The sequence below is a fragment of the Pieris rapae genome, chromosome 1 (assembly GCF_905147795.1).
Source record: "Pieris rapae chromosome 1, ilPieRapa1.1, whole genome shotgun sequence".
In the NCBI taxonomy this organism is placed as follows: Eukaryota; Metazoa; Arthropoda; class Insecta; order Lepidoptera; family Pieridae; genus Pieris; species Pieris rapae.
The window spans coordinates 732,846-746,664 of NC_059509.1; the positions used below are offsets into that span (position 1 = coordinate 732,846).

At 35.0% G+C, this 13,819-nt stretch overlaps 2 protein-coding genes across 10 annotated transcripts in view; one reads left to right on the plus strand and one right to left on the minus strand.

The window, feature by feature from the left end:
• Window positions 1-6,437, plus strand: part of LOC110995748 (high affinity cAMP-specific and IBMX-insensitive 3',5'-cyclic phosphodiesterase 8) — a 117,352-nt gene extending 110,915 nt beyond the window's left edge. For 5 of the 9 annotated variants that reach the window (XM_022263053.2, XM_022263055.2, XM_022263056.2 and 2 more), the window contains 9 exons: window positions 222-398; window positions 713-745; window positions 1,349-1,438; window positions 1,853-2,116; window positions 2,257-2,473; window positions 2,656-2,837; window positions 3,114-3,247; window positions 3,338-3,492; window positions 3,609-6,437. In XM_022263053.2, coding sequence (XP_022118745.2) covers window positions 222-398; window positions 713-745; window positions 1,349-1,438; window positions 1,853-2,116; window positions 2,257-2,473; window positions 2,656-2,837; window positions 3,114-3,247; window positions 3,338-3,492; window positions 3,609-3,766 — 1,410 coding nt within the window. In that variant the 3' untranslated portion in view covers window positions 3,767-6,437. The remainder of the gene's footprint in view (window positions 1-221; window positions 399-712; window positions 746-1,348; window positions 1,439-1,852; window positions 2,117-2,256; window positions 2,474-2,655; window positions 2,838-3,113; window positions 3,248-3,337; window positions 3,493-3,608) is intronic. The other 4 variants (XM_022263057.2, XM_022263050.2, XM_022263051.2 and 1 more) reach the window with 3 other exon arrangements.
• A 685-nt stretch (window positions 6,438-7,122) lies between these two features.
• Window positions 7,123-13,819, minus strand: part of LOC110995758 (ceramide transfer protein) — a 38,357-nt gene continuing 31,660 nt past the window's right edge. The window contains exons 8-12 of the mRNA XM_045628407.1: window positions 12,542-12,648; window positions 11,959-12,080; window positions 11,558-11,739; window positions 10,923-11,046; window positions 7,123-10,531 (exon numbers count right to left, since the gene is read on the minus strand). Of these exons, the coding sequence (XP_045484363.1) occupies window positions 10,404-10,531; window positions 10,923-11,046; window positions 11,558-11,739; window positions 11,959-12,080; window positions 12,542-12,648 (663 nt within the window). The 3' untranslated portion in view covers window positions 7,123-10,403. The remainder of the gene's footprint in view (window positions 10,532-10,922; window positions 11,047-11,557; window positions 11,740-11,958; window positions 12,081-12,541; window positions 12,649-13,819) is intronic.

A 13,819-nucleotide genomic window follows, 5' to 3' on the forward strand; every position in this document is an offset into this window, starting at 1 on the left:
TTTTTAATATATGCCTGTGTCAAATACCTTTTACATAACAACGTATGGATATTATCTTAAACTGTTAAGAACAAATTCTACGCGTAACAAGCGTGAGTGTATGAGTGTGAGTGTGAGTCAATGAGAGAGTGTGTGGGTGTTTGTGAGTGCATTTTTACAGGAATTGGGCATTTATGTAAAAAGTAAACCTGTAAATGTTAATCAATATAAACTAATTCCAGGTGATATCGCTTCTGTCTACCGCGACAGAAGGTGCTCCACCATCAACAGTGGCGTGCATAGAGCGTGCAGTTGACATGTTGAGGACTTCAGAACTGTACTCCCCTCAGATGAGAGAAGACCCGAAAATGCGGGCAGAAGACCCTATCGCCACGGATCTCATTGGAGCATTGCTTTCGGTAAGTTTATAGTCGTATAAAGGTTTAATTGAGGTGTAAAAACATAGTGCATTAAAGAGAACAAAAAAAATCAACGACGTTCAGACATAAATTACCAAAAATCTGAGACGCAGGTCAAAAGGTTGTAGCGCCACTAGGTGCATGTTCATAAATAAAATTCGCCGTAATAACAAAATTTGAAAACCTATTTTTTTAAATAAATAATCAAGCTACGTAGATTAGTTTTGGCTTTATATAAAATGGCAACAATTTGTAAGCTTTTTATTGACACTGCAATATACTAACATATTTTATTTGTTCCGGTGGCTGGATAGCGGGAGCAAGTGAACGCAAACCTTATTTATATGGTAGGAGGATTGAAATTATCACAGCATCTTCTGTGACTGTCTCTAGACTTCTTCATAGAAAACTCGTGATTGTCGCCGATACTTTGCTTGTACTCTTTGTCACAGGGATTGTTTTGTTTCTATCTTAAAATAAATAAATAACATTTTATATTGAATCAACATTCGCAAAATTCAATGGTGCGGATTGATTCTTGATTATGATTGACAATTGGTTTTCAGACCAATCACAATCAAGCAATTCTTTCACATCAACTGTATTTTCTATCTCTGCTAAGAGAAGATTTTTGAATCTGACAATTCAATTGGCAGATGGCAGGGCAGAAATGCTTAAATGTTTGTATATTTTAGTCTAATATCTAAATATCCGCAATCAAAACAATCTCTGTTCAATAGCGCTCTATTTTAGCAAAATTAGGAATCATAAACTTCTTTCGTCCATTGTTCCTGTTCAGTTAAAAGAAACTATGACTAACACAGTTTTGTGTATTTATTTGACAGTATATTTTACATCACCTAATATTTCGTAAACCTCATTCTGTCTTATACTTTCTTTCGCTGTTATCTTTATTACATGTAAATTATTATGAACATTTGATGTTTCAGGGTACATCCAATGTATTGTCATCGCGAAGAAGTAGCAATGACTCAACAGTAGTTAGGTCGCAGACAAATAGGAGCAACTTAAAACATAAGGTAATTAAAGATCATTGATTTCAAAGAAATTTAGTTAGGCCCTCTTTAAATATATCTTAGAATAGACCTAAGAAATCTGGAGCTGCACGTATGCCGGTAATGAAGGTTCTGATTCGAATTTGATCTAATATCGGTGGTGCTGATGTCGTTACCTTGTATTTTGAGCAGTTACCCTGTATATTAAGAAGCTTCAAATCGCAACTGGAACATTTCTGCAATAAAATAGTAAAGTACGTCATGCAGATGCGTATGGGTATGGCGTATTCGCGAGACGAGCTGGGGGCTTGCCTTGGAATTTATAGAAATAGTATATATATCATAAAGAAATTTACAATGTATATTTACAATTTATTTTCTATCATGCAATGCATTAAAAAAAACATCAGATACCAATCGATCTAATAATTCTTAAAGCAATCGTTACAGACGTCAGGACAACTCAGGGAGATCCTGGATACAGCCTTATGTTGGGACTTTGAGATATTCCATTTAGAAGATTTGACCCGTGGAAGGCCTTTGACGCATCTGGGTCTGACCTTGATGGGAGGAAGGTTCGACGTCTGCGCAGCTCTCGAATGCGACGAGAGGACCCTGCTTCATTGGCTGACAATCATTGAGACAAATTACCACGCAGTTAATACGTACCATAACTCTACACATGCTGCAGATGTCTTACAGGTGGGCTCATATATTTGTCTTGCTTTTTTATACACAGAGATTACTTCTTAATGTTCATAATAATCAGAATTGAAATGTGAACATAGAAGGAATTTTAATATGGACTTCTTTAAAGGACACAATTAAATTTTATATTCCAGGCAGTGGCATGCTTTATAGAGAAGGACCGTCTAAAGAACCTTCTGGAGCCTCTCGAAGCTGCAGCTGCCCTGATCTCTGCAGCAGCCCACGACATCGACCACCCTGGGACCTCATCGGCCTTCCTCTGCAACGCTCGCCATTCGCTCGCCATACTTTACAATGACGTCGCCGTGCTTGAGTCTCATCATGCTGCTCTTACTTTTAAACTCACTCTTAGTAAGTTCTTTGTTATGTGTTTTGATTTATAGTTACTGTCGATCTATCGCAAGGTAATTCTTATTGAATCAATTTTTATCATATTCATCCAACCAAAAACGTTTTAAATTAACATTGACTGCTGCACTTGAAGTGTTAAGCGATCTCTTCCTGTGTATTTGAAAACTTCTCCGATTTGGCAGATGACGATCGCGTGAACATATTCAAGAATCTCGACCGTGACACGTTCAAGTCAGTGCGGCACAACGTCATCGACATGATTTTGGCCACGGAGATGACCAAGCATTTTGAGCACTTGGCCAAGTTTGTCAACGTCTTCTACGCGAAGAGCACTGGTAGCAAAGAAGACGGAATGCACACTGACGTAAGTATTAGATTGTCAATATTAGGTCTCCCCTTCTGTTCACTTGCCCTTTTTAAGTATTCCAGGCAGTACTAGAGAAGGGACAAGTTAAAAGTACCCATACCCGACGAAGATGCATGGTGAATTTCGTAAAGCAGGAGAGGTATGTCAAAACCATAGCAATTGGAGATCTGCGGCTTTGCCTATCCATCGGTGATAATATGAATAAAATAAATTGTCTAAAACTTATTCCTAATGAAAGTAATAACATATTTTAACGTTGCCTGCAAATTACAGGAACCACTATCGTTGGACACAACGGCTCTGACGTCACAGGAGAACGTGATCTTGGTGAAGAGGATGATGATCAAATGCGCTGACGTATCTAATGCCTCCCGACCTCAAAAGTTTGCGTTTGAATGGGCCAGAAGGTAAGTTCCAATTTTTACATTTTTGGGTTTCTTATATAAAAAAACCTAAAATTATTTCTTTTTGCCTCATATTTTGGTTACTCATTCCAGGATAGCAGAGGAGTACTTCCTCCAAACAGACGAGGAGAAGGCTAAAGAGCTCCCAGTGGTAATGCCTATGTTTGATCGCGCCAGTTGCTCCATCCCGCGCTCTCAGATCGGATTCATAGACTATATTATTATTGACATGATGGAGGCATGGTCTGGTGAGTCTTTTAACTACTTAATGCAATACGATATCGATGTTTAGTATTGTAAGTTTTAGTTTTCATATGAGTGTTAGAGCGTACTCAAAATTCACTTTGTATTTTAAACTTTGCAGCCTTCATCGACATGCCAGAGTTGGTGACACATGCCCGCAACAACCACCAACGCTGGCGTGAGTTGGATGAAGCTGGGGTCACCACCATTGCTGATGTTAAACGCGCTCAAAGACAAGCTTTGCCTTCTTCCACCTCACAACCCACTGCCGAAGAGTAAAAATAACCTTAATTTTGATTAACTAAGCAACTGTCGGCCATGTTGCCCCAAGGTGTTGTCTAAAGCCCCGTTTTGACACAAGCGGGTTTTATCCCTGGGGTTAAAAGCAATGTGCTGTTGGAATATAAATTGGACTGAAGTTCAGTAATTCACTTCCTTCATTACTCGATAAACAGGTCCCGATTAATTATATATTCTGCACTCTTTTCTAAAAAAATTACACAATTGCAAAAAGTTTATAATGTTTGTAACTTGGCCAACATTAATCATATTATTCAATTCCCATTACTAATTGTCCATTACTTTTAACCACATTCAGCATAATTCTTAAAGACCGAGTCAGTCTAAAGATATCGGCTTTTTACAACAAACTTTACAAGACAGACCTCATTGTTAGACTGTTCACCTATCTTTCACTCACAACTCATCTTTCTGCAATGAATTTCCAAATCGGGGCCAAATAATAGAATTGATAAACAAATGTACGAAATATGCCAAAGTACTCGTACAAGGAGAGTGACTTTTCTGCATTTGCATTGAATGTGAATGTTTACGTAAAAAGTCTGAAACGGACATAGCCTACGGATGTCCGGAAATACGCTTATTTTATATACTTATATCCGTGTTAGTATAGTTCAAATGTTACTATCTACTTAGTTTTAATCCCGTATGTTTGTCGCGAATCGGTTTTATTTTTCGATGTTGTCTTTAATATTAGGGACAATGATATAGGAATAAACTGGGAGATGTGTTATTAAGGTTAAACAAAAATAATAGATACTTTCTTTAACATATAACCAACTTTTAATGTATTCTTATGCAGTGTAATTGCTTGTCTGAACATGATTAGAATTGAATAATTGTTTTAGGATATTCCATTTACCTAGGAAAGCTAATGAACACGCGAAATATAGTATGATATAAACAATTAATTCGAATAAGCTTCAACATTGTAGTGAATATTACAAACTTATCTGTGTGTATTTGGGTTAAAACAAAATTTTAAAAAACAATATCTGAGCTTAATTTTAAGTTCGGTACTAAATGATTAGGATTCCTTTATAATCTGCCGACAACACAACTTTATTTAATAGCACATTTGTCTTTTTGTCCTTGTATCATTGAAATATTGTATTCGATGTACGGTTGCCATTTAGACGGGTATTGTTGTGTAGATAATATTACCGTGACAGCAGTGCCATATTTGTTGTTGGCAACATTTCTATGACTTGTAATTCATCCCTGCGAACCATGACAAGAAGCAGACTTAAGATTCATGTCAAATTGGTCCACATATACTTGAGCTTTGAGAATATTCCTATTTTTATACAATATTTTTAACATTTACCAATCTTGGTCTGGTCATATCAAAATTCAAAATTTTTCGAACGTTTTGAACAGAATTTTTCTAATAAAGGATGTTTTCTTTCATTCCTTATATACATGTATTTTATACTTACGTAGAATATATTGAATGTTAACATAATTTATAAAGATTAACGTCGCTTGGACCTTTTTTCATTTAAGTATTTTCGAAAAAGGCTAACTTGTACTAAATGTAGATTGTATTCGTCTATATGACGCTGGTAATTTTACAATAGGCGTAATGTTTAAAATAATTATTGAATATGACGCTTTCTCGTGCTCAATGTCAATATAAACGGTCTAATGTTAATTGATAGATGTTGTAATTTTGCCTTTTCGATTATTGTAAACAATTCTTGCAACTTATTTAGTAGAATACGGTGTTCAATCTCATATTATGACTGTGTGTTATTGATAAAAATATATTTAACCGTTTTCGTATACTAACAAAGCACATTTTAGAGACAAATAAATATTATTTGCTAAGTAGCTCAAATCGAAACTTATCTAGCTTCTAATCAAAACCATTTTGGATTTATAACTAATTAATGTGCATATTTTGGTTTATTACTTTTCGTTTTCGGAGTATTGCCCAAATTGTATTCATCGGCAATATTTTCAAATACTGGCGACACTTGCTGTATTTAAATTTCTTAAACTGCGTCGCCTAGGAGTCAAATGAATGGCTATGCATTACTTTCTTTATTTTTCTTCTAATCCCAAGTCTACTTGGGAGTGCTGCACAATAAGTATCGTAATTTTGGTGTATAGTTGAAAGGGCTGGTCCCAGGCATTGTGAAAACAGTGTTACTTATAGAAAAACTATTTGTACTAATAAATCTGTTAATATTTTCTCATTGAATAGCAATCTTTACATCTGAAGAACTCTGCTAATGTCATTTATACTACTAAGTTCCAGTTACGTACAAATGTTTAACGTTACAATGGCTTTTATGAGTAAAACAGCGGGGATACTCTGTAAGAACTAAAGCGATTTACTATGAATCCAAAAATTTACTCGAAGGCTATTTTTTATGTGTGTGTAATGTAACCGTGTATTATCCATAGAATAAATTGCTATACACTTACAGGGTAAGCCAACTGTTAGGTTCTGTTTAGTTTTTAAATTAAAATGTGAATTCTAGTGTTTTTGGGACTATATAACTCCAAATCGTAGATTCGTCAAATTCAACAGAAATTTAACCAACCAAGGAAACCAACTTCTGGCTCTGTTTTTTCAAAATGATTACATGTTTATCCCATTATGAATGACATTGTTATGTGTTGTAAATAAAATAAAAACATTTTTTGTGTTTTATTTTTAACGAATATTATGTACGCCCACAGTAGGCCACTAAACCAGTTAGCATTGGAAATGTGCTTCTGCAAATACATTTGCAAGAAGGCCTCGTTTGTCCTCTCTCTCTCTCGCCTCTACTTCCTTATTAATGAAAGAAGTCAGATATCCTATACATAAGGAGACACTGTACAATATCTATATCCAGCCATGGGTGACCTATGCAAGCGTAGTCTTCCCGCATTGTGCCACCTCCCATATCTACGTGAGGATCGTCGATCTCTACCACGACTCGGAGCTTCCTATCATAGTCCAATAAATGAAGTTGGCATGCCAACTTATTCATACGCAAAAGCGTCAACTAACCCCTTTCCGAAAAAAGGCCTGTAGGTTTCGATAAAATTAACTTATTATAAACTAAATTATATAATATATATATATATATATATATATAATAGTTATTTATTAATAAATAAGAACATATATCTTTATAATTCCAATTAACAATCTCGATGACCTCTATGTTTGTAGTATTTCATTTTATTAAAAAACTACAAAAAGCAGCTAACAACATTTCTATTCCACAATATTTATCAGAACAACCGTCCTGTAGGGTAAAAAAAAGATAAAACAGAGTTCGATCCCCGATACGATTCCCCTTATCGATAAGACATAGGTTAAATAAAACAAGATATAAATGATAAAACATTTTATTATAAACAATTATTAAAAAAAACATTCTCAAAACCTATCACAAAATAGACCTCCCGCCATTCAAATATTTTAACATTCTGGTGATATCTCTATTTAACAAAGGCGGGCTACCTAACAAAAATCTTACCCGAGCCAGATTCAAACTTGAGACCGAATGGCTTTCATGTGTCAAAAAGGTGATTGACAAACGTGAGTAATAATTCGCACCGAGTCTGTCCTTACAAGTAATCAAACATAGCCACCATATTAAACGGGGATTTATTTTGTGATAGCAGTAGTCATTCCATTAATCAGATGAAATGCAATTTAATCCTGATTTCGTTATACAAAAAATTCATATCCTTGACGTAATTTAATAACCACGTCATGAAAGTGTTAGAGTTGTATGTTGGTTGGTTTTAAAAATAAAAATGCATCGACGTAGTTACGTACAGATTATATTAGACAAGATTAAATCAAAATGTCATAAAGCTTGACATTGACATCGACACGTACACAACTTGAAAATGACACTTCATAAGTATGCGTCTATCTACGACTTAAAAGCATTACCTTGTTTTCTAAATCATACTATTTTCTTTAAATTAATCCGACTATATAAAGTCAACTAAATCCCTTTCTGTCAAATTGGATTAACGATCGAGAGAGGCTTTCGTTAAAAGGGTGCAGGATTTATTTCTTAAAAAGGGGGGTTGTTCTTCATACAACTCTAACACAATCAATTATATATAACATTAAAATATCTAACTAAATAACGGTGAATCCAGAATACGGAAAGTGTAACAACAAATAGGTCCCTTTGTACTCACGATAATTCCGTTATGGCATCAATTCGATCTGTTTCACCAAATCCCGAAACCGGTATGCTAATCCTATAATCATTTATTAATCATGTACATACAGACATGACAATATCTTTACATAATGTTGACCTCAAAAAATTTATAAGACACTTAAACGCCACGTTTTCTCCTTAACAGTTAGCATACGAGTTTAGTACATCCGTAAATAAACTATTTGGAATGAAATTTGCGATGTAATGATAATAAAATAAAAATCAAGTTAAAATATTATAGTCTAACATGATTTTTATCGTGTGTGCCCAAACAAAATAAGTACTTCATGTAACGTTAAATGTAGTCTGAGGAAGTCGGTTCGAGTCGTGTAAAAAAGATATATCTAAGCAAATAGTCAAAACCCTTTACGGCGACATCGTTAAGAACAACATACCGGTTATATTGACCAAAATGGGCTAATACGACTATCGGTTTATACGATAATAGATATAGACGAATATGAATAGTCCCTTCGATGTCGTTATAACAGGTTTTGACAGCAGTAACTCTAGGTCAACGCAACACTTTCTTACATTCTGTTTAGAGGTGGAATTGCCAAAAATAATTTAACGTATACTCTGATTTTTAATTCCGTAGAAATCTGACAGCCATCATTTTTTGACATGTCAGAGATTACAAACCTGCATAGCCCGGGCATTTTAAATTTAAATACGAGTCTGATCATCTATCAGAATTCTACGGAATAAAAACAAGAGTATATAGTAAAAATAGTGCTACAACTCTAACGAGTTCTGTATATTTAAGACCTCTTCAACGTAACTCAACACTGCTTTATAATAATGAGACATGACAAAAAGATGCCTAGCTTTTGTCTCTAAATAAATATTTGCTTCAGTGAACTTACTTGGCATAACTCAATATATTGCTAACCCTTACACTCACCGATTAATAAAACGAGATAGAACCGGTGAGCCGCGATTACAATTAAATGATTACTCAAAAATACGATCATTCGACTTTATCAAATTACACTTAACGATATTTAATTCGCGTCAGATAAATTGAGCATAAAAAATAAATTTTCATTAATTATAATTCGGTTAACATAATGGCGGAAATATTCTGTGCCTGAATCCCTTAAATCTATCCAATATATGTCTGTGTGACAGCCGAGTCCATTTTAAGTAGTCTAAAAAATAGTGTGACAGTTTCGAATTCCGACATTGACAATTTACATTCGACAGTTTCGAAATTCCTTAGCCCAGGGGCAGAGACAAAATCACATTTCAGGAAGCGTAACCCACCAACGGAAACGAGTTTGTATGACAACTGTCACGTGACAAAGCGTATTTGTTCAGCGTTAGGGATAACTTTGCCTCGAGCTTAATTGAATTATCTTAAATCCACCATTTTAAACACAATACCATTGTAATGTCGGAAACTCAGATGATTCCAATACCCAATGACGGACGTTAACGATTAAATTAACACAAGATAATTCTCATGTCACGTGACAAATTTACCAACTTTGGTTCAACATTGACTTCATCTCCAATATATTAGATACAAATACCGTTTTGATTTTCGTCTTAATGAAATCTGGAGGCAAATGGGCAACGGGCCGCAATAAACATATCTCAAACGACAACAGCACAATCCTCATACATCTTATCAATATATTAAATATTATATTTTTAGTCCTAACGTATAATAATCATTTAAAAAACGTAAATATGTCCTAGATCTGTACAGAATATTTGTTTGAATTTATACATATCAGACATATATTACATTATATAGTTTACATAGATTACTTTACTTTACAGATCTATTGTGTTATATACAGTATTTTCAAGTATATCATAAATATAACGTCACTTTCCAAAGTACTGGAAAATTATTCATCAAAGAGATTTAGATACTTCGCCGTGACCGGATCCAAAATTTTAAACAAAATTATAAAGGCATTAGCAGACATGTTCAGTTCATACTGATGACTTCTGGGCGAACCGTGCAAATTATGAAGCAGTTTGTACGCACATGTTTGTAGCCTCTAAGAGGCAAGTGTACGCGTACGCGTCCGTAAAATGTACTAAAAAAAAACAAATTAATCTATTATTTCGGTCGAAAGACTGAACATAACATCTAAATCACTTTGACAACTTACAATAGTTAATAATTTCGACGAAACCGTGTATTTGCTCTCACTATGTTTACGAAATTTGACATAAATATCTCCAACTTTGACAAACAGTTAAAGTAGGAAGTTATGAGATCTAACAATCAAAATAAGGCCTCGTTCGCCTAACCCCGTCATAATCCGTGACTTTCCAGTGCTGGAATTGTTCTTTGCGTAAATTTTAAATATTTTATTTGTGTTGACTATTTTAGTTTGAGAAACAATAAATATATTGATTTTTCCAATACGGTACAAACGATATCCCAACAGATTTTTTTTATATATTTAGATAGCTAAGGGTTTATCCCGACATTGCTCGACCACGTAGTTGGTGAATCGTTTAAGGAATTTTGGATATTCTCGTTTGTAGATCGCTCGCAAGGCCCCAGCCGGCGCCCAACCCCCTGGGTTTACTGAAAATGGAAAATTCTAATAAATATGTTTGCTAAATATAAATTAAAGTTAATATGATGTATAAAGCAGAACCAACCAATGGAGGTTCTGTGTACGCATTAATATTTACATATACCAGTCAAGCATCAGAGGCTAATCACCTACAAGTTACTATATTGACAAATGAACATGAAACACATAAAAAATCTGAGGCCCAGACCTAAAACGGTTGCATCGTTTAATGAAAAACTTGCTTGAAAAAGTTACGACTTTGGTAAAATAGTCTGCATGGAGCTTTCGTCCTATTGATTCTGTGACAGGTATTGTCAAATTTAAAAAAAATGTTGTCTAAATTGTATTGTAATGCATACTTAAAACACACACACACAAAATGTATGAACAGTATCTCACCCGTGCTGCAGTAGGCGATGCTGGTGGTGATGTTATCCCGTCCGGGGGTCTCGTTGGGCGGGAAGGTGGAGCGACACGCGAGGCACACCGTCACTAGGAGACGGATGCAGGCCCCCGTGTTGGACTGAAGAATTGTAAAGGCAAACTTATGACGCTGATCTTAAAGACAATAGGATTAAGCAGTGTTAAATAATCTATTTTATTTAGAAAACTGCTAATCTAATGAAAAAAGAACGTGTGGCACTGCCGCGGTATGAAATAGCAAAATGCAATGTTATATTTATTTATTTATGCAGATTTTTTTCATAGATATTAATTAAATATACCACTACTACTAAATTAATCAAAATAATTTGTGCGAAGAAGATTTATAGCATTAGTATGATGTAACAATAATAATAAGAAACGTGTTAAAAGCGTCATAAAATCAAATATATATTGTTTCCTATGCTATTATTATTTTTTCGAGCATTCGCAAGTACATTGCCGGTCTTTATGAAATGGTACGCTCTCTTCTTAAAGGGCTCTAAGTCGAATTGGTTCGAAAATACTTCAGTATTAATATATGTAATTATATGTTAGTTCGATAAATATTAAGTCGATATTCAGTGCCCGGTTAACCGGGTAGCACTAACCGGGTAATCCGGATGCACGGTGGAGTGGTTGGTGACGGCGTAGGTATTGTGGGGCGCGGCCCTAACGTGCGACCAGAAGAGGGCGTCCCTCTGCGAGGCAGGCCAGATGCGCTTGAAGGTCTGATGGAACACCAGCGTGTCAGACGACACGGCCTCCACGATGTTCATCGTCTCTAGGGTCGCTGGAATTGTTCATTTATTCGAATGGTAAATCAAAATTACACAAATGATTAAAATTTCCCAGCGAAAAAAATGCTTGCTCGGTTTGGTCACCTAAACTCTAATATTGCTTTCCGTAGAATTCTGACATTTCATAAGTTTTGCTACTTAAGTTCTGCAAGGCTCGCAAGTGCGTTGCTGGCCTCTCAAATAATCAAAAGAATTTAAAGGTATAAACTTACTCTCCCACTCATATCGGTATCTCGGGTTGAAGAAATAATGGCACATCTCCCTCGCAGACACGCCCCGGACTTTGTGTATCGCCTTCAGAGGGTCCATCACCATTCCATCTACTTCCATTTCTCTGAAAATGTATCACAATATATTTCATCACCTCAGTACAATGCCAGCCTTCACCACTCTTTAACTTCTAGATCGAATTTTAGCCGATCCCAATGTGTCCTTGTTGCTCAGTGCTCACTTAAACAATGAAAAAAAGTGACAAAACATTCTTTAACTGTTTGTTATAATTACGGACAGTGATGTCTATCCAGTTTTTAGATTCTCGTAAATGAAAACCAAGACTACAACTCTTACATTTAAGTCATACTACATACATATTTTTGTATGAATATAACTAACTTTAATTTTCAAACTAATTATTTATTTTATTTTTGCACGCAAACATCACACGTTAAAACGAAGACAATCACTTATGAAAACATCATACAGTAACTAAACGTGTGAAAATTACATGGGAACTTAAGAAGGCGCAGCGCTAACCTAGCAATAATAAGACAAATTTTCAGCCAGTTTAATCCTTACCTCCTATACATTCTCATGTCCCCCTCTTCAGCAAAAAGCTGCCAACCAATCTCTCCTCCAACACCTTCAAACGCAGCCTGAATCTGTTCCGTGGATATCCTGTCGATCTAAATTAAAATAACTGTTAATATCACCTTATACAAGCTGAAGAAATAGGCCGGTCACATTGCAAGCTTTTGTGACGGGAGATGGGTTTGTGAAAAACATAACTCGACTAATGTCTTTTTTAAACTATATATATGAGCCAGCAGTAAAGCGATCGTACTCAAAGTAATGGAGCCCTAGTGATCCAAAAAATCATGATTTTTTGTCGACAGCATCTTGACGCATCCGGCCGACACACCGGCATGACTTTGTCAAATAAAGAGCCACTGAATAAATAATACTGTATTATTGATTACTTTCTATATATATATTACATTTATAAGAGGCTTCGATAGTACATAAAGCTTTAACCATATATCTTTTTTATTCATGTAGGTAACATAATGTACACCTATGAAGGTCAAAAAAAGAAATATACATTTAATGCTTCTAATTTTACATTTACTGCCAGTTCTCAAATCAAAGACGTAGAACGGAAGAGAAGAACTGGCAATAAACTCTCCGCCACTCTTTTTAATCGCCATGTTTTTTCGAAAACTTCACTGAAAACATATTACGATAAAACGCGTTGCCTTTTTTTATAGAACAGGGGGCAAACGGGCAGGAGGCTCACCTGATGTTAAGTGATACCGCCGCCCATGGACACTCTCAATGCCTTGCTCCCTCCTTTCAAATATTAAATATATTAAACGAATCATACGTCCACTTGATATAGTTATTAAATTAAATATTTGTTCAACTGCAATTTCCTTGGTAAATTAACATTTATTGATCTATTAATTATTATTGTTACGATACCTTACAAGTTGCAAATGTACTTCAGTAAGGTTATCATAATCGAATTAGTTCAAATATATGAATTCCACTAATTGCAAGGCAGTTATCGTTTCTTTAGAGAAACCTTATTCAATACTTAATACGAAAGTTATAATGATACAAATAGATTAAAAACTGATACTACTGCTAAACTATATACTGATACTATGATTTCGTTTTAACTCCAAAAAAAATCGCTTGAGTGGTATTTGGTGATGTTTTTTGGATGTTACACGAAGGCTCCTTAATGATATCAATATGTATTCTGCGACACCTCAGGGTTCAAGTTATAAGTTCTTAACTGACGTGGAATAAGTGATAACATGATGATCTTATGTTCCAAAATAAACGTATTTT